Raw genomic sequence first — 19,981 nt, 5'->3', positions numbered from 1 at the left:
CCGACGAGGGCGACGAGCGTGAGATCAAGGAAGCTTTTCGAGAAAAGAGTTGTTTCGACGACGCCATAGGCTCAATCGACGGAACGATGATTGGCCTCTACAAGGCTCCAGAATACGGTCGAGATTCTTGGTTCACAAGGAAACACTCCTTCTCGATGGGTGCCACTGGGGTCAGTGGCGACAGGGGCATGTTTCAACAAACGCATTTGATTAGACGTACTAATCGAGATGACAATTCAACATGCATTAAACAACGATTCAACGTGGCCAATAGCAGTCTTCAACATCCATTCAACGAGGCATCCCACAAGCGATAAACAAGAAAGGAGTAGGGCTAATATAGGAATCAAAGGTTTTTCACAGCCTGCTTGAACTTTGCAAAGACGCCATGGCCGCTACTATTCCGGTTGCTATTGCTCGATGACTTTGGTCCTGTCCCTGTCACGGGCTGGCCATCTGTCGCCACTAGCTCAGTCCTGGCGGTCGCCGACCCATCCACTCCCTCGCTCCTTCTCACCACCGGCGCCGCTGACCACGTTCGCTCCTCTGATGACTCATCACTCGAGTCCTGTCCGAGCTGCAGTTTCTTCAACCACGACTTGTTGTTGTCTGGGGATCCAGGGATAGTTGTCGACTGCTGTTCCTTGGACGACGTTTTCGATGACTGGAAAAGGCCCGAAAACGGCCTCTTGAACTTCTTGCTCTTCTCCTGCGAATCCTTATTCAACTCCTTCTCGCGCTGAGCGGTAGCTTCCAGGCTCTGAAGCACTCTATCCCGGATCAACAAGTCCACCTGCACCGAAGACCGACGCCTTTCCTTTGGCGACTGGTAGTTGTATTCCTCGCTGGGCGAGCGACCGTGATGATTCCCCTGGCGCTGCTGTCCTGACGGCGCTTCAATCCCTCCCCGAGGCGACTGCTCGCTAGGTCTAGTATTCGCTCGACCCCTCTCTGCAGTGGAAATTAGTTCACACCGAGCCTGAACAATCTCCGTGACCACCCACTCGACACAATCCTGTGCAGTCCGCTTGTACCCGGACGGATTCGCCTTGCTCAACCCAGATTCCGTCCCGGACGACGTGACGTAGGGCATGATTGATGTCTCCGGATGCTTGACGACCTTGAACCGCACCGATCGGATCTCCATAGGCTCATCTTTCGAGAGGCTTTTTACTAAGCGACTATCGTCATGGGTATCTGCCTCAGCGTCCTCGGATCCCTGGAGCGTTGATTGGCCATCAGCGGCTACGGCATCCTCCTCTTCCGTCTCCGCGACTCGAACCAGTGGCGTCCGATCAACTCCCATTATCCTGCGATTGCGCACACTACCAATGTTTACCCTGAGCGTTTCTCCTCCTGCACTCGCCCTGTACTCAACCGCGAACCCATAGTTCTCGAGCGGATCCTGACCTTGGCGGGAAGTGTCCTGCGCCGTCAAGAAGTACGCGCCCTTATCGATCCCCGTCATCTTCTCGAGTGCCAACCGCCAGAACTCCACCACCTTCTCCATCTCATAATCGTACGTGCAGATATAGAGCGCTCTCTCCGTTAAAAGAATCACCTTTTCGTCATAAAAGACCGATGCCCTCGTCTTCTCATCCTTCACGTTACTTATGGCCGAAGTTGGCGCATCGAAGATAAGGGCGTTCTTCTTGGACGATTTCTTTCGTTTTGCGGAAGGAATGTGTTGGGGTGACGATTGCGGTGACGATGCAGACGCAAGCGAGCTGCTGATCTCGTTAGAACAGCAGATAAACGTCCATCCCTTCCAGCGCTCCTCGCCAGGCGAGATCACAATCTCGGCCGATGTCTCGATCGCCGCCTCTCGGATCTTGACCCAGGTTTCCTGCTGAAGGGCCGTTTCCTCGGGTGATTGCGGTATAGCCTTGACGGAAGCAGATGACTCTGTGTCCACCAACGATGATGATTGCGGCATCAATGACGGAAGCAGTACTCCAGCATCCCCATGCTGAGCAGCGGCAACTGCGGCAGCACTCTCAGCTGTACTAGCAGACGACAATGCTTCAGAAGCCACTAGCTCAGAAATTGCAGCTGGTGGAGGAAGAATCGGTGACGGGACAATCGCCGTGCCAAACGTGGTCGTTTGTAGGCTCTTGAACACGTCTACATCTGCCGCGCCCAGCAAGTAATCAATCGCCGCTTGACGGAAATAATCCTTGAAAGTATTCTGATACATCCGCGCCATAGAGTTCGTCGCGTCGTTAATCATCCCCTGCAGGTTGCGTTTCCCCGTCCTCGTAAAGTCGCCCTTCAAGGCGCTCGTGCCCGCATACTCTCGACTGATCGCATCCCCATTGTTCGCCCAGACGTTATTAAACACGTTCTCAAAGTCCTCATAGACCGACAGACCCTTGTCCGGGAACGAAGCAATGCCGAGTCGCAAAAGCTGATGATTGAGAATGTAGCGACCAATCGCACTCTGGACGACGTTGGTCCTGTCGAGGCAGTCCATGCAGTTGGTCCGGATCACACCCTTCTGGCGGGAGAGGCACTCAGAGGATCCATTATCTTCACCCGCCGCGTTGTCGTTCTTGGGAGTCAGCCAACAGTAGCCGAGTTCGAGAATAGGGCCCTCTAGGCTCTGAATTAGCTGGTCAATGTTCTCGTACTTCATGCCTTTGCACTGCTCATGAAAGTCGAATTCCACATATCTAGCGTCGTCAATAGTCCAGTAACGAGAAGCATGAGTGACCGTAATAGTTTTGGTATGCATTTCGTTCATCAAAGGGGTCGTGGTAATATTTCGTACCTGATTTGAGGCTCGGCGAGCTTTTTGACATAGTGTGTGTACGCAGATCCAGCGATCAGCTCGCGTCCATGCTGCTCCACTAGATTGATAAAGATTTGCCGTCCGTACTGACTCAGCAAACTATCAACATGCTTTTTGAACCCCACTTTGTTTTCCTGTTCAGACCTCTCCATGATCGGGATTGGCTTGAGCCGATAAGGCGATTGAGACCAGAAGAGTGGAATTGATCCTCGAGTCTGTACAAACGACACTTGATGGTCGCTGTCATTGCGCTGGTTAAGGAATAGACATGCATGTCAGCACTTTGCGACAAAAAAAAAACAACCAAAAACTATCAAGGAACAAAGAAACATGGTAGTAGAAGCAAGACGCGCACGTACCACGATCCGCAAGAGCTGCTCGGTTTCAACAAAGTTGGCCGCATTGCCATTCTCGTCGATTCCCCTGCGCTGGTATCGCAGGCCGGACCGCTCGCGACTTCTTCTGGAAATCAGCGTGAACTCGAAGGGCTGCTCCTCGATCTCGCATGGCTCAATCTCAACATAACCCTGCATCACTGGCAGAATATACCCATCAGCCTAGACAAAGACGAAAGCGATAGATTAGTTCTGAAGACGAGTATTAAAATGTACATATTCATGTCGTAGAGAATACTGTGGAAAACCAATGCCTACCTTGATATCCAAAAAGTCTTGGAGAAGATGCTCATTCCACCAGAAGCTCCTATCTACCTGCTGCCACAAAGGTACATCGCCCTTGTTCTCTTCAGCATAATCCGATCTCTTCTGCTTCGATGACAACAAATTGAACTCGTTTGAAAAATAAAATCCTGTCCCGAAGATGGACGAAATCTCACGAATGACACGGCGGTCCAAGATACGCTCCTTCTCCTGCTCCTCTTCGAGTGCTCGTTGGTCCGTACCCGTATCACGGGCTACATGGGCTTGCTCGCCTTCCTCTTGGTCCTCGAATACGGTTACTGGTTTCGCAGGAGCAGATGACATGGACGACTTGAGAACTCCAGAAACGGCTTCCTCGCTCCAGCTGACAATCTGCTTCGTCGACTGGACCACGAATTTTTCCGCTGCCTCGTATGCTGAGGGCAATCCTGGAGGTAGAGGTGAACGAGCGGTATTCTTTTCGGGATCAGCCTCATCTGTTGCGCCTTCAGAGATCGTCGCAGCTGTAATCAGTGAATCTTCCTGACTTAATCCAGTCGGTTTTATGCTTGAGTTGTTGACAAGATCGGTGTTTTTGGTCAGAGTAGCTTTGCTGTCTGTCGCTAGAGTTGGTGGTACGGTGCCGTCCACGCTCTTGCGAGGCTGCTTCTCCAGTACGTTATCTCTCAGCTTCGCGAAGAACCCTGGTTGAGAAGACCGCACTTTTGGCGAAGAGGACTGAGAAGTTGCGTAAAACCCTTTAGTATCGCTGGTATCGGCACTTGCGCCTGGAAATGTCGGTAGGTCTGTGCTGCTTTTGTTTCGCGAGCCCAATCGTGGGATGTCGAACGATACCCGTTTCGAGCCCAGTGGACTAGCAGGTGAGGGCAGGTCTGAAGCCGACGTCGACTTTTGCACGTCTTTATCTTGTCCGAGACTCAAGAAGGCGAATTTGATCTTTGGTGGTTTTGCTACTGGTACAGGCGCTGTTATTTCCTCGACGGCCTCTTCCTTTGCGGCTGGTTCCTGGATGTTGCTCTGCTGATCAGACGCTTGTTGAGTATGGACGACAGATCCTGTGGATGGGTCGATATATTGCGCGAGCTTGTCCAGAACTCGACACGCTTCGCTAGCAACCATGGGCAAGACGGCGACCTTGTTGATCGCATAAACAGGTTTGTCCTCGATATTTCCCAATGGTTTGACAGAGGTGATGACAATGAAGTGGGGACCTATGGCGAAGAGAAAGTGGCATGACATGAGATTTCACGGCTATTATGATTCCAGGCTGCGACATCGTCTGGCGACTTTAATGTATCTTACCTGTATAGAGATCGAGTAGCCCAATGCATCCATAGATAATGTAATCCCTTGCATCCTCCGACCGAGTATATGACCCTACATGATGAATAAAGTGTGGTGTGAGGGGCTGCTCATGACCAAAGACTTGACAAGGACACAAAGGCATGCCGCGCCATTTAGCTATTTGAATCTGCGCACCTGGATTGAGATAGGACACACGTCCCTGCTGCCCTTCAGTTGGCCCGAGAAGCGAGGGCAATGGGCCTTTTGAACTGTTGTCAACTGTCTCTTCCTTGAGTTTGCTGTTTGTTGACACGTCTGCGCTTTCCTCATTCTTGGTATCAGTGCCGGACCGTCGGAAATGGACCTGGACGAGGTTTGAAGGCGTAGGGGTGCCATGGTGGCTGGCTGTCGGGTCGTCTTCAGTCACAGGTCCATGATAGGGTTGGAGCACGAAGCTATCGGGCTCAACGGTCAATTGGATGCGCGCAAAGGGGTGTGCAGGGTGTCGAAGGCTGTCGGAACGTAGCTGCTGTGGGTGCAGGTGCACTGTAGTATTTGGCGGGAGATGACCATTCTCAGCTTGAGATACATGCTCAGACACAGGCACAGCCTCAGAAGCGTTCTTTGAACTGGCACCCCGAGCAAACATTTTCTTTTTCTAAGGGGAAACGAATGCGACTGGCCTGATGCAGCTGGTGCGCTCAGATTAAGGAATTGGATGAGGAATCAAATGAAAGAAGGTGCTCTCGTATGGTCGAGCGAGGGAGATGAGGAGGGCTGCGGCGGGGAAACGGAGGAAAGACCCGAGAACATACTTTCTCATCGATGGTAAAATAGGGTCAATCATCAGAGCGCCATAAGGTTATCGCCTTCCTCGTACTTCTCGTTCTGGGATCATGTCCTTGCTGCCCCTCTCTTTTGTGTTTGTATTTGGCATTTCATAAAGAAAGGGGTGCATCCGACTGCCACATGCTGAGCATAACGTACAAGCATATACACCATGATTATCTACGCCGATGTCGTCGATATGTCATCCTGGAGAGATTTCATGGCCCAACGTTGTGTGCGTCGTCAATTGCTTTATTGCCAAACTAGAGTGAGTGTAATGTTACATGCGATTGAAAAAAAAAGCAAAGAGGGAGGAGAGCTGCAAATGGCGCCGTCATTTGACGTTGTGTAATATTGGTGTTTGTGTTGATATGGCGTGTAAGGGACACGGCTATGATCTTGGGTTCCTGTTGCTCTTTTTAGCTTTTTGACCAGTCGAGCCGCCTCCAGCATGACTGGTAGTGTTGTTGTTGTTGGTGATGCTGCTGGTCCGCTTTGGCACAACATGCGTGTTGATTGTCATTCCTCCCTTCGTACCCACGGCCCCTGGTGAGGTCTCATCGGATTTCTTCCTTGTTGCCGCTGGTTTTCTGGTCATGTCCTTGATGTCGACAGACTCAGAGTCCGTGCTGGATTTCCTAGTACGAGGCGATGTCACTGTCGAGTTGGACGCCGTGCTCATCGCGGAGCTAATGGCAATGCTTGGAGATGTATCCTGTGCAGTTGGTTTTGAAGGACGCGGTGTTGGTGAAGGTGTAGCAACCGATGCCAAAGATGGAGATGTTGATAAAGCACTTTCTTTGACAGTCTGTTCTGATGGAGATGGTGGCGCAATCACGTTGGTGCCAAGCTGTTGTTCCCGATCACTTCCACTGGATGGGACATATGACCCTGTGCTTGGAAATGAAACCCGGTTGCCAGGGTGCCGCACAGCCATGGGGGCAAAGTTGTCTGACGCTACCCCAAGCATCTCCCGAAGGCCTTGGTTCTCGATCTCTAGCATCTCTATGATCGACTCTGTATTGTAATACTCCTCGCTGATCGCCCTCCTTGCTACTGCGCCCACATCTGCTAGCCGTGCCTGTAGCGTTGTATTCTCTTCCTGCAGTCGCACTGCTAACTCCTATTAAGGTAGCAGCAAAGCACACCCAGCACACGCGAGTTCGGATGGTTAATAAGGTTTCGATAGCGAACTGAGCACTTGTCAGATGCTACTATACTCTTTTGTTTTTGTTGTTCAACGCACCCCTTCCTGTTCTGCCATCCTGTACGCCTCATGCATAGCTTCTTTCCGACTCTGCGCCATTGCAAACTAGATGAGATTGAAAGTGTATTGGTGCTGTGTGAGTAGGCCAAATAAATCCGCAATGGACAGGGTCCAGTGCATACCGAGTAGAGGGGAGACTCACATTCTGGAGTCGGAATTTTGCCATGATATACTCCATCCAACGCTCGTACTCGCGTAGTTGCTCCTGTAGCTGCGAGTTTTCTTCCATCAATCGTTCGTTCGCTATCCTGAGACTGATATCCGTATGTTCTATGATGATTAGAGATTCGTTTAGTTCCTTGCAGAATTTTACGATGACGACTCTGATAAAAAAGAATTTCGCGGTGTGTACCTTGAGTAGCATGCAAAGCTACATTGTGCACGACCGAGATTGGATATGAACTCTGTGCTGTCTTTGCCTATGAAGGCAAGTTAAAGAGATAAGGATAGAAGATGGAATGAGTATTATCGCATTGTGTGCTGGAGCGGACACTTGTGGTGACTATGACGTGAGAACGACTCGCCGCGGGAGAAATTCTGGTTGCGAAAAGAATGTTGCTGCATAGTTTGCTGGAAGAAAAAGCGCAAATAAGGGGCCGAATGTGATCATTGCTTTTACCTGGAGATCAGCAAGCTGCTGCTTCAGCTCCAGAGTCGCATTGCGGTTGAAGACGAGCTGGGCAGTGAGCTCGTTAGTCAGCTTCCAGAGCTTTTGCACAACGGAATCGTCGACGGTCATGATGAGTGGGATGCAAACGAAGAGGGAATGGAGACTGAATAAGGAGAGCAGCAGCAGCAGCCAGATTGTAAAAAAGAGGATTCAATTAAGGAGAGGGAACACGCGTGTAGATCCAGAGGAGAAGCAGTAGTCGGCGTAGGGTAAGGATCTTGGGGAAGACGGACAATAAAAGGAAGTGGAGGATAGCGACTGGCGGCGACGCGAAGGGAACAACAAGAGGAGAATGAGAGGATGGATAGAAGGAAAGGAGCGAGGGATGCAGACATGCAGCGAAGGGAGCCGAGGCGTTCGACTGCTCCTTTGGGACACGCTTCCAGCAGAGTGCGAAAGGAGGAAGGGAGAATGGAGCAAAAGAGTAGTGATGAAACGCGGAGAGAAGGAGAGGAATGGTAATGAGCGAAGGGAGGAAGGGAAGAGAGAAGGAGCTGTGGGTTCATTCACTTCTCCCTGCATTCTTTCTTTGCCGACCGGCTGTATAGTATTAAGATTGGCGGTAAGTGCAACATGGATTTCCTTCGGCAGCTCAAAAGAGGAGAAAAATGGACAGCGCCGATTGGCTGCTGTCGATCGTCCATTGGTCAAGACGCGTATCAAAGATGGCCGCGTCTAGCCACACCACCAAGCATACCATCAGCAACAAACGACAATGGTATAGTCGCTCTATTGTGCCTGTGTTATTCTTTCTCAATTGCCCGGCAGGTCCATTGTATTCGCTGCCGGCCTCTTTAATATGTCTCTTTGTCTCTTATCCTTGCTACAATGCGCGGCGTTGGTGTTGGTGGTGGTCCTGCAATCCTGATGATGATCGATAAGAGCATTACAAGTAAAGACCGGCAGAGAGGAACATAAACACAATTCCAAATCCGAGAAGAATGGCGCTGGGGATAGTTGTTGCAAGGTCTGCGACAATTGAAGGCTTCTGCGACCTATTTACAACCATGTAATAAATATTACAGACCGTTAACGTTAAAATTCCTCCAGTTGACTTCTGATATCTCACTCTTCCCGAACAAGGCCATTGATTCAATGTCGGCATACACTCCGAACTTTGCTGCGAAGAAGAGACCCACGGACAGGGTCAACGTGGCCAGGAGAGGATGTGAAGACACGGGCAGTGGTGGCGTGAAGGGCGTGGCTGTTGACCAGGCTGTGTACTAATGTATTGAACAACGATGTAGTGCGGACAAGTTGTTAGCAAGCACTCTGGCGACCCCTCCTGATAGGTTCTTTCTGGGTCGATGACAGCTTGCCATACCGCATCAGAAACAGCAGAGCTCATGGTATATTGTCAGAATGGGGTGTAGATGGAGTACAGGGGATGTGATGATGCAAAGGTGGAGTTCGTGAAGCAGGATGATCCCTCACAGCGGTTGAACAATTACGGGGCGCGTCCACTGAGAATTACTGGGGGGTTTGCTGTTCCCCTTTGCTTCCACTTTTCACTCGCCCTCCCTCTTTTCAACGAGCAGAAAGCAGCCCCATAGAACATCCTTCCCCGCAAGGCTCATTATCACATTCATTTTTCATCCTCAAACAATCGCATTCCCCATTCCCAGGAAATCATTCGCAAACAACAACACGCGTTATCCGAGGCCAAGCAAACAAGCACGCAATGGAGCCCGCCCCAGCAGGAACTTCCTCAGTCCAGCGAGCAGCCGCACTTGCGAGCGTACATGCTTCAAGACAGTCGACCAGCTCTCTTGGGAACACCAGCAGCAACAGCCATACCGGCACCACCAGTGGTACCAGCAGCAGAAGGCATTCACACGGACAAGCAGACTCGAGCAGTGCTGACACTGGCGTCGCTACCTTCTTGAAGGAACTGGAAACCATCTCGTCTCGTTCGAAACAACAACCGCAACAACTGCAACAGCAACAGGCACCCTCTTTTCAAGCAGGATCGGCTTCTGCTTCAACCACACCTCCTGCCTCAGGACCATCACCCGTTTACCAGGAACCAAACCGATGCTACATCTGCTTTGGCACAGAGGAGGACAGTGTGGGACGGTGGGTTAAGCCCTGCCAGTGTACTCTTATCTCACACGAAGATTGTCTCCTGGACTGGATCGACAAGAACCGCCAGCAATTTGCAAAGAAGCAAGTACGAGGAAACCCCATTAGGATGCATTAGCACCAAGGGCATCGATGCTCCGGATACTAAATGCACTTGTACTGACAAGCCTTACACCTCTGTTTTATTGTGCCTCGTAGGTCCGATGCTCCGTGTGCAACACGGTCTATAGATTGGCGGAGCCGAGCTCGCTACTCCTGAATATCTACTCAACCTTTGACTCGCTAGTCCACGCAGGCATTCCTTACTTGACATTCCTGGGGTTGACGTGCTCTGTTTTGATCACAAGTACCACTTATGGGTAAGTTTCTTTGCAGTTGCATGAATACGAATCCACGCGTCTTTTTGTGCTGCTGCTCTTTGACCAATTACTGATGTAGTGCAGCTTTTATGCTTTGGCCTCATTTAGAGCTTATGCAGTCTTGACCATTTGCGGCACAGAGGAGGGCGAAAAACTATTGGGAAGCCCAAACCCTTGGAGCTGGCGTGTCTGGGTAATGAATTCAACCATTATAAGAAAGAAAGGCATACTACTTTATTACATGACTTATGTGTCTGACTATGTATCCGGTCCGTATCTCTAGACTGGTCTCCCACTCATCCCGGTGATCCTCATCTTTTCCAGAACAAAGTTAATTGACTCGTTCCTGCCGATGATTCCACTTTTAATTGTCGGTAACGACCAGCTGCAGGTCACCTTCCCACCGAGTCCTGCCCTGACTCTTTCTGTCATGCCCTGGATCAGGATGGCATACAACAGCCTCTGGACTGAGATGGTGACACGTCTGGAGACGCGATGGCGCCATCAGCAGATTGCAGGCTCTGGAGTGGCGAGACTCGGGATGAATGCCAGCATAGACAGCTCGGACGCGGATACGTTGACGACAGTGGCAGCGGCAGCACAAGCGCAAGCAGGGGCAAATGTAGAAGAGGAGCTTTCTTTCTTTGACAGGAGGGATCTGGGAAGGACCATAGTAGGCGCACTTCTTATGCCGGCCATCTCTTCGATCTGCGGAAGGTACGGTTGATGAAGGGTTGATGTAGTGTCTCGTAAACACCGTATTGTGATACGATGCGCCTTATTAATGCGAATTTTATTGTTTTTCTGTTTTGCATAGCTTCCTGGGCCATTTTTCATTTGTGCGGACGCGTATTCCAGACAACTTCCATCGTAACATCCTAGGTGGATGTCTGTTTGTGGTGATCAAGGATCTGGCTAGCTTGGTGGGCACATATCAGGAGATGAAGCGCAGAAGAGTGCGTCGCATTCGCGAATACTCTGAGTTTAAGGATGAGCGGCAGTAGCACAACAAACAGCGGGGTCCAAGTTGCGTGCATGCCTGCATTTTGTACATGAATAGGCTAATAAAATGACGGTTGTGCACAGCCGAATGATTCAGTTGGCCCAGCATTGAATGTGGGACTGCCGTTTTCACTTGTCCCGACTGAAAAATACAAACGATGGTGCTAAGCCCAAGTGACAAGAAAAAGTTGCTTCCATCCCATTCCCTCTCCCCTGGCTGCAGTTTGTCGCTATACGAAGCATGATCACCCCAACGTTCACAGTTTCACAGGATGATGATTCTGTCACCATTGTCATCACGGCACCGCACATCAAGGTCCGATGCACTTCAGTCTCACTTCGAAGTGTCTTTGTCATATTCTTCTTGTTCTCTGGCACTCACTTTTTCTCTTTGTGTACTCCTTACTAGACACAAAACGTAGACTTTGAGGTCGACGGTCCGGTCTTCAAGTTCAACTTGAAGCCATATTTTCTTAGGTTAGTAGACAAATGGTAGCTATCGCTCATTTGCCGGTCTCGATCCTTCAGGACCACTTGATCTAACAACTATCCCACGGTGTTGAATGGACAACGATAGACTGACCTTCCCAGGAAATGTCGTGGACGATGAGCGTGCGAAGGCAACTTACAATGTTGGGGCTGGCGAGCTGACAGTCATACTTCCCAAGGAATCACCTGGCGAGCACTTTCCCGACCTCGACATGTTAACGAAGCTACTTGTTCGAAAGGGCGACCTGGCAGAAAAGCAGATCAAACGACCCCTGATCGAGGTTATTAGCAGTGGAGATACACTGGAGGGAACGCAGAAGCTGGAAATAGATGAGAATTTTGATTGGGAGATGCCTCAGGAGATCCGACAAGAGGTAAGCAGAATCAGATGACGGGGCAGTTGAAAGGGGCACCATTGGCCATTGCATTGGGTCGCTAATGTTCCGACTGAATTGCTGTGGTGTACCGGACAGATCTTTTCTGAAGTGCGATATGGATTCAACAACCGGTATTCTGGCTTCTTCACGCACGTCCAAGAGACTCCCAACGATGTTCTGGATGTGTACGATCCTGAGCATGCTACACTGGAGACGAGGCGACAGAACAGAATCCAGCGAGAGAACGACAAGTTTGATGACGAGTATTATATGTAGGTGTACAAATCAAAACGGATGCTTTGAACCAGTTGGTTGCATAGACCATCTTCTGACATTTTGTATTGTCGACAACCTGTAGGAGCGACTTTATGACGGAGGAAGAAATCCAGCATTTGTTGAAGTACAAGACCCCATGGTGGAACGAGCTGCGCGCGATTCAGAAAGCAGAGAAAGGTATTATGAAATCCCGTCTGCTATTCTGGAAAAATTTAGCTTGTCAAGGGTAGCGATGTATTGATTTCTAACACAGTGGTTGTCTACCTGTCGATTTGCATATCAAATAGATGCTTCAAGCAAGAAGACGAAGCTGGACACCTCATTATCGACATCAAATAGGAATCAGGAGAGCACTCCATCACCCATACCCGCTACCACAACAACCTTCAAATCGACGCTCCTTTCTTCACATACATCGTCATCAACTACGCCTTCAATCTTTAATATCGTCAAGGATGTTGCCGCCGACACCGCTTCTCCAGTGGATCAGGACTCATTTGGACTGAAAGAGATTTCAACCAAAGCTTTATCAAGCAAAAATACAGAGTCCGGCGCCAGTAAACCCTTGATTCTTGACCTGGAACCCACATCAGCACCTTCCACAGCCACTTTGATCCCATTAGAAGAACCCCTGATCGATGAGAGCGAACCGGTTAAGTATCTTGGACCCGAAGCTATTGCGATCGTGGACCCATCACGCCCCTCCCTCAACAACGAATTGGAAGACAACATGGCAGGGCTGAGTCTTGCAGCGGGCGATTCTTCTGCCGGTGTCAAGCCCTTCTCTGCAAAGGAGCAGGAACTGATGCGGGATCTTCCTCGTAGAGAATGTAAGTCAAGCAGCCAACTTTTCTAACATTCGAAGAGTTATTGCGCAAAAAAAAAAAAATGCACTTTGAATGGAACTTTCTTGCTAACAAGCATTTTCGCTTTCCTTTTCACATAGACATCTTGGAGAATACGAAATCAACGTATTTGGGCTTAATCGACATCCTCTTCGCATACAGCTACGATCTTCGCGTCTCCGAGGGCGACGCCACCGTCGAAACCGCCTGGACAATCTGTAAACTCTCCCCAACCATCTCCGCGCTTGATCAGTTCACAACTCTTAAAGAGACTATCTTTGCCTGCTTCCGTCGCGCACTCGCCTACCCACTCGTCCGCAACTGGAGCCTGTCGCTCAAAATCCTCCAGGATGTCTACGTGATCCTCAAGCTGGGTCGGAGAGGCATCCTCCGAGTACTGTTGGCAATCAAAGAAGTGCTGGACCATGACGATGTGTACTATATCTACAGCAAGATGTTTATTGAGGACTATTGTGTCTGGATCCAGAGTTCGAGCGAGAATGTGATCAGGACGTTGGCCCATGAATTGCATCATTTTAAGATTGAAAAAGCGGACCTGGGTTGGCATCTTGAGGGACTGGAGGCCTTGGCTAAGGAAGCTCCGGATATGGAGGATGAAGAAGAAGAGGAAGAGGAGTCGTCTGAGGAGGAGAGTGACGACGAGGACGATACTTCCAGCGACGACGAATCTACGGATGAGGATGACAGCAGTAGCGAAGGCGAAGACAGCCACGAGGATGACGATGAGAAAAATCCTAACAAGGCAAAAGAAGGGAGTGTGCGTATCGATGAAGAAGAGAGCATTTTTATACAAGACGGACCGAAGCCCATGATCATTGAGCTCTAAGCAGCAAAAAAAAAAAAAAAAAAAAATATGAACACTACTATGGTCTATAGTTAACAAAATGGGACTTCAAAACGAGTCCTAGCTAATAAAATGAGATCTTTAAAAACGAATCCTAGCTATGGCTCCCTTGCTTCTCTCAGCGAGCAGCACGCGCATCGCGGTGGGCGCTCGAGGTCGTCAAGGGCCTGATTGGCACGGGCAAGCGCGTTGTTGACAACGCACGCTGTCTGCTAGGCGAAGACCCACCCAAACGAGGCGACTCTGCCAAAGAACGCTTGACTAGATTCGAGTAGCTTCGCTTTCGGCCCCCTACTGTCATAGCACCCCCAATGTTTGGTTCTTGATCCAATGTGAGGGTCTTACTCTCCTTCAAGGACGCGTTCGAGCAAACAGATGACACGGGCGTAAGCTGCTCATGGTGGAACTTTTGAGCTCGCCCTTCTCCTGCACCTTCAGTAGCGGCGGTACCAACTGCATCGACAGCATTCGTCAGACTAGCCGAGAATGGTGTCAAAGGTAAGGTTGGGATCGCGATTTGTGGTGGAGGGACCACAGCCTTGGGAGTCGTGACAATCCTTAGCGGCGGAATCGGCCGCCTCATAGTCTGCAACACCGTGAAGCCAATATTCCTCGTAGGAGTCGATGGAACCGTCAGCCTCCTCTGCGGAGCATTTACTGTATCATCCTCCAGTGATTGCCTCTGGCGGCGAGAGTTGTAGCCGTCCTGGGGCGCATTCGGGACATTGACGTACTTGAATGACATTGTTGGACCGTCCTCGTTAGGCGAGGGCATTTTGGCGTCGTAGAGATCATCCGGGTGCTGGTAGTCTGGGTGCAAAGGCGAGAGTGGGTGAACCGCGCGTTGATCTGCTAGTCTTTGCTGTGTCGTACGACCAAACCCTTCATCTGGGAAGCGGTACTCTTCAAAGCCGCGAAAGCTTGCTGAGGAAGATGAGCCCGTTAAGGTTGGAGCTGCAGCTGACACTGGTACTGGCAACTGCACAGATATAGTGGTATCCAATTCAAGTGAAGCAAGAGAGGAAGTTCCCTGGGCGTCGACATCTGAAGGGCTAGCAAGCACAGGTGACATAGATGGTGGGGTGACCAGCGTCGCAGAAGAGATGGAGCCCCGTCTTGGTCCCATCGCCGACGGTGGAGGTGGTCCTGCTAGAAGACTGTCTGGAATATAGGTGCCTCTGAAGGACGGGAATAACTCCGGCCTAGCAGCGCGTCTTGGTAGTGAGTCCCCTCGTTGAGATCTGCTCTCAGACTTGCTGAATGTTATGGGACCAAGACCCTGAACAGACATTCCCAGTGACATGGGTCGCCGACGATACCGTTGCTGCCGCAGCTCGCTCATATAATCGTCATCGCTGTCATTATCGCTATCATCGTTGTCCTGGCGTGGCGAGGGGACCTTAACCTTACGGCCTCGATACATGTTGGACTCGCTGCTACGACGCGTCATGTATGCGGACTGAACCCATGGCTCTGTGGGAACTAGACTAGAAACTGTAAACCCGTCTTGGCGTAGTGCGATTTCTGGATCAACGTTGAACCCATCCGCATTTTCTTCATTCCTCTCGGCCGGCTCTTGTCTGCTCTGCTGCTCCTTCAGGACTTTAGACCGAATGCTGACTGGGAGGTAGGATAGGTTATAGTAGTCGAGAATAAACGATGACTGGCTATCCGTACTTTGGGTCGAATCCCGGATCGATTCCTGAACACCTTCAAACGGTTTACCATTGTTGTTTATAGCTGGCATGGAAACTCCTGGATCTCGCTTTTGGTACCGGCCCGGAATCACATCCTTTTCATAATCACTGTGAATAAAGTCTCCGTCCTCGTCATCGCTCGCAGGCGTGCACCGGATCGTGGGGTTGGATCCAATACCCATCATACCCACAAGGCTCGTCATGCTCTCGTCGCCTGGCCTAGAGCGTTCGCTTGCCGTCCTACCAGTTGGCTCACCATCCTCATGGTCCCCATCAAACGTTTTGTCGTCCTTGACCGAGACCACGAGCATCTCTCCGTAGTCTAGGGGGTCTCTGTTTTTGTTTTTCTTACGGTTCTTATCCTTTTTAGCCTTCACGATCGACCAGAGTCGCCAGAGAGCTCTTCCGAGCTGATAAAGGACTAAAATCGCAAGAACCAGTATCATCAATGCCTGTGTGCCAGTGATGATCACGCCAACCACGGTTCTGGAAACCGTCGAGACAGTCGTTCCCTCGATCAAGGCCGCCAGCAAGACCACGTTCAGGACTCGTACACAGCCTAGGATGCCATTCAGACGGTTCGGTGTCTTGTCCGCAAACGGCTTCTTCCAGATCATTAGTGCTGCAAAAGACACCTCGACCATGAGTAACAAACTGGTTTGTGCCCAACCATCCGAGGACCCACGGTGATGCATGTTATTATCGTCATCACGCCCTTGCCCTAGTCCCACGATAGCGGCTTTCAGGATCTGGTAAACCAACACAGGGACAAAGAACCAGTAGGCCGAAAGGACGTATTGATCGTAGAGCGCACCATACTTGGACTTGAGTCGTTCGTCAAAGAAGAGACTGGTACCGCCTGCACGACGAAGTCGGAGAGTGATGTAGATGACTAGCGCGAGGAAGAGCAGCAGAGTCATGGCCGCCAACATGGTGATGGGCCATGAGTCCTTGAATGTAAGCTGGTGAAAGGCCATAGTCGCGACCGCAAAATATGCAAGCAAGACAACTCGAAGCATGTTGCCGAGGTAATATGAGCTGAAACGTCGACGAAACTTTGTGAACTTCCCAGGACGTACATACGCGTATCCCTCAAGTGCGATCCGAAGGACCAGGGCTAGAAGCGAGGTTGCCAATAGCAATATTAGGAAGAGGAATAAAGAGGTCATAAACATGTTCTTGGCTGGGATGTCGAGACTCTCGCCGAACGAAGTCAAGCCGTGTTGGGTCAATGAGCCAGTGGATGTATGATATTCCCCCCCAGGCCAGGATGCTGGCGGAGTGAGCTGTGGAGACATTGTCGGAGTTAATGACGCGCTCATGGCTTTGAGATTGGGGAGATCACCGATCCTGTTCATGAGAGAGCTGTCTGCTGGTGAAGGTAGCAGGCCCTTGCCGGGCGCAACAGCAGGAGCTGTCTGACGTCGATTAAGTTGTTGCGCGCCAGCTGAAAAGACTGCTGAAGATGACATGCTTCGAGAGGGCTCGCGGCGGGCGATGGCGGTTGCTGCTGCTTGTGTAGTACTGGGGTTGTAGCCTGCCTTTTCGACGAAGGATTTGACAGCACCATCCATGACCGACTGCATCGAAAGCGCTGTTACAGTCTCATTGCCATGCGCGCCAGCAGTTGCAGTGGTGTTCGTCGCTTTGCCCTTTATTGAAGTGCCGTTGACGTTGCCGCTGTACAGGATCCTCTCTGCTGGAGGTAAATGAGTCTTGCTGAACATTAAAACTTCATGTGCTTCATCGTTGTTTGAATCTTCAGACGAGGTCCTCAATCTAAGCCCATTGATCGCACGGTTCCAGCTTTCAGAAGGCACAAGGCCCATGCTCCAAGCAAAATTCTGTGCCCATTGCTTCAGCAATTCTGGGTACTCCAAGTTCAGTGATCCTGACATGGAAATGAACTGACAGAACGAGACCACATCCCACACCGACGGAGAGAGTCCATTAGAAGGGTTCGCATCCCCCATACCGCCTCCGGCTGCTGCCAGGGGCATGGAAGTCAACACGGCTGCAGATGTCAAGGCAGCTAAAATATTAGAGACGGCAGTGAGGGCAATAGCCGCTGCGGTCAAAGAGACTGAGGCGACGGTGATGACTGGTGAATGGGCACTGACAGCGTTGATGAGAGGTACGGACGTGCAAAGGATAGGGTTGCCCTGGGAGTCGTAGAGCTGGATCGAGGCTAGTGCTTCGACTGCAGGAAGCGAAAATAGCTGCTTGGGGAGTTGCTCTGGAAGCAAACTTGGAGCTGGGAACGTCTCTTGGAAGGAGAACTTTCCTTTGAACCTATGAAGAAAGAATGATTAGCACCTTGGTCGTGCATGACAATTGGCAGTAAACATCATAGGCGACATAACATGTTGCTTACCGTGGAATAAAAAATGCAATCTTGGCAAAGTCGATCTTTTGATCGTAAAAGACGCGATCGTACGCCGTCAACAACACGCGTGCTATTCCATGGTGAGAAGGAAGCATGCAAGTAAGTTCATAAAGCTATCCTCTTCCTGCCTACGAGAATCCCTAGGAGATCGAACGCGTTTAAAACTTTGGACTTGTGTCGAGTTACCTGCAGTTGCATCAAATTCGCGGTCTGTAGAACCCTCAGCCCTCATAGAGATCGTGTTGAACTCCCCGTCATACAACAAAGCCAAGCTCGAAAGCCTGATAGCACTGCTGTTATCTTCGCCTGTAGAGTCGGAGCCTGAAGACACGTTTGGGACACAGTTGCGAAAGCCGATGGATCGGATGATGTTCTCAGATGAGGCTGCGCTAGTATGTGTTGATTGGTCATGGCCTGTTATAAAGGCAGATGTGGATGCTGCTTGAGTAAGGGTGGATGGGGCGATGAATGAAGTAAGCAGCAGCAGCACAAGCCCTGTGTCCCGTAGAATGCTGTATTTCGAAGAGCGTTTCCTCTGTTCCATGGCGACCTATAGGCAGTGCGATTAGTGGTGGAAATGCTTATAAGGGTAATATGTCCTGCTATGAGATGACAAAAAGAAGAAGGGAGGAAATCCTCGATTTTATGCTTAAATACTTGGCCGCGGTGGCTGTGCGTACGTGTTGTATGTGTGTATGTGAGTGTGCAGACAGATGAGAGAGAAAAAGAAAGTTGTGCAATAAGAAGAGGGTTGTTCACTCCGTCCCTCGTCCTTTAACAAACAAACAAAAAAAGGGTCCTCTCAATTGCCGTTGTTCCTGCGAGTTAGATACTGTGCCGAGAGAAAGATAGAAGATACCAACTAGACGGGGATGGCGCTGCTTGCCACAGCTCGTTTCTTTTGCTCCCCCTCTTCCATTCTATCCGTGTCAACCCCAATCCATTGGAATCCGCATTGGACAATGGTTCAGAGAAAATATGGATGGAATAATCACAATCGCTCCAGCGGCTACCACGCAGCCAAACACGACATGGCATAGGACGTAGAATTTATCATGTATCATACAGGATAGAAATCAATTCATCCCGGCTCCTGAAGAAAGCGGCATAAAAAGAAACAAAAGGCGGGTCTGTGGTGCCGTGCTACGGAACCATACTGGATATTTAATGGAGCACGTCCCTTTTTAACTGACGGATGTTGCCTTTTTTTTCTTTTTTTGCTACAGCATGCCATCGAGGAACACCAGCATCACGGACGAGGTGATGTGGAATCAGACGTTGAAAAGACGTACGCGTGCCTGTGCATGCAAGCACTCGAATAGAAGGACATAAATGTCCAGGATATATCAGAAGATAGCTGTCGATAAATAAAAAAAAAGGAGAAAAGACGAAAACATCCGTCTCAGCATCACAAACAACTGCCGGCACGGAGGCATTGGAAATGCCTCCGTGGCTATCCTCACAAAGCTGTACAGTGTATCGAAATGCATCATGATATCTTTTTTCGAGATTATCCACTGTGGCGGAGATTTTGGTTGCCGCAGTCTTGGGCGATTCAGCAAACACAGCTCTGTACCACCATAGCCACGAAGGCATCCATGAGATCTTGATTAAATAACGCGGAAAGCTTTGTAAGCGCACAGCTCATCTTTCGGGCTCAACTCTCCTAGACACGCGATCCTCCCTGATGGATTCCACAGGCAAGGATCCCAGGTACATTCCGTCCTCGTCGTTCTCTACACTCTGCCCGTGGTCATCTGTTAGTATTCTGAGAAGGGGAATAATACCGATAGACATCCCAGAGCTCAATGTTGTTGCAGTCGCAGTATTTGACCCTTGTGCTTCAAAATATTCAGAGACGAACAACTGGTCGATTAGTCGCCACTGCTAAGGAGTTCATCCAAAAGACCACCAACCAATTTGGCTTTTAAGTAGTTTTACGTCGAGACCCTCGGTACAAAGGCCATGGGCTTGATGGAGCTGGCGTTGAGCCGTGCAAGAGAAACGACGCTGGCTACTAGAAGAGCAGAACGGATGCTGAGTGCTGCCTTAATGGAGCTGGAGCTGGTTTCTGGGCTATTCAAGCCGGTTCTAGGGCTCAAAC

At 50.2% G+C, this 19,981-nt stretch overlaps 6 protein-coding genes across 6 annotated transcripts; 2 read left to right on the top strand and 4 right to left on the bottom strand.

The window, feature by feature from the left end:
• Window positions 1–346: 346 nt before the first annotated feature.
• On the bottom strand, window positions 347–5,383 carry BC939DRAFT_500402 (SacI homology domain-containing protein; the record flags this gene model as incomplete). The annotated part of the gene is made up of 6 exons (XM_051560041.1): window positions 347–2,672; window positions 2,771–3,042; window positions 3,151–3,348; window positions 3,445–4,661; window positions 4,753–4,827; window positions 4,930–5,383. 6 exons carry the CDS (start codon window positions 5,381–5,383, stop codon window positions 347–349), a joined length of 4,542 nt encoding a protein of 1,513 aa, XP_051415307.1.
• A 570-nt stretch (window positions 5,384–5,953) lies between these two features.
• BC939DRAFT_490561 (uncharacterized protein) lies at window positions 5,954–7,994 on the bottom strand (the record flags this gene model as incomplete). The annotated part of the gene is made up of 4 exons (XM_051559456.1): window positions 7,449–7,994; window positions 7,182–7,248; window positions 6,972–7,099; window positions 5,954–6,685 (listed from the first exon to the last, which is right to left on the bottom strand). The coding sequence occupies exons 1-4, from the start codon at window positions 7,566–7,568 to the stop codon at window positions 5,954–5,956; spliced, it is 1,047 nt and encodes a 348-aa protein (XP_051415306.1). The 5' UTR covers window positions 7,569–7,994.
• On the bottom strand, window positions 7,971–8,894 carry BC939DRAFT_442360 (uncharacterized protein). The gene is made up of 3 exons (XM_051554376.1): window positions 8,824–8,894; window positions 8,607–8,722; window positions 7,971–8,494 (listed from the first exon to the last, which is right to left on the bottom strand). The coding sequence occupies exons 1-3, from the start codon at window positions 8,845–8,847 to the stop codon at window positions 8,386–8,388; spliced, it is 249 nt and encodes an 82-aa protein (XP_051415305.1). The 5' UTR covers window positions 8,848–8,894; the 3' UTR covers window positions 7,971–8,385.
• Window positions 8,895–9,180: 286 nt separating this feature from the next.
• Window positions 9,181–10,944, top strand: BC939DRAFT_500399 (uncharacterized protein; the record flags this gene model as incomplete). Its single annotated transcript, XM_051560040.1, has 5 exons — window positions 9,181–9,669; window positions 9,780–9,940; window positions 10,049–10,133; window positions 10,224–10,657; window positions 10,758–10,944. 5 exons carry the CDS (start codon window positions 9,181–9,183, stop codon window positions 10,942–10,944), a joined length of 1,356 nt encoding a protein of 451 aa, XP_051415304.1.
• Window positions 10,945–11,139: 195 nt separating this feature from the next.
• BC939DRAFT_442356 (SHQ1 protein-domain-containing protein) lies at window positions 11,140–13,802 on the top strand. Its single transcript, XM_051554375.1, has 7 exons — window positions 11,140–11,258; window positions 11,352–11,419; window positions 11,520–11,805; window positions 11,905–12,080; window positions 12,167–12,261; window positions 12,372–12,914; window positions 13,031–13,802. Exons 1-7 carry the CDS (start codon window positions 11,184–11,186, stop codon window positions 13,774–13,776), a joined length of 1,989 nt encoding a protein of 662 aa, XP_051415303.1. The 5' UTR covers window positions 11,140–11,183; the 3' UTR covers window positions 13,777–13,802.
• A 98-nt stretch (window positions 13,803–13,900) lies between these two features.
• BC939DRAFT_442355 (uncharacterized protein) lies at window positions 13,901–14,647 on the bottom strand. Its single transcript, XM_051554374.1, has one exon. The coding sequence runs from the start codon at window positions 14,567–14,569 to the stop codon at window positions 13,913–13,915; it is 657 nt and encodes a 218-aa protein (XP_051415302.1). The 5' UTR covers window positions 14,570–14,647; the 3' UTR covers window positions 13,901–13,912.
• Window positions 14,648–19,981: the final 5,334 nt, after the last annotated feature.

This window comes from Gamsiella multidivaricata, assembly GCF_025024155.1.
Source record: "Gamsiella multidivaricata strain RSA 2152 chromosome Unknown BC939scaffold_12, whole genome shotgun sequence".
Classification (NCBI taxonomy): Eukaryota; Fungi; Mortierellomycota; class Mortierellomycetes; order Mortierellales; family Mortierellaceae; genus Gamsiella; species Gamsiella multidivaricata.
This window is presented reverse-complemented; position numbering and strand designations above follow the sequence as displayed.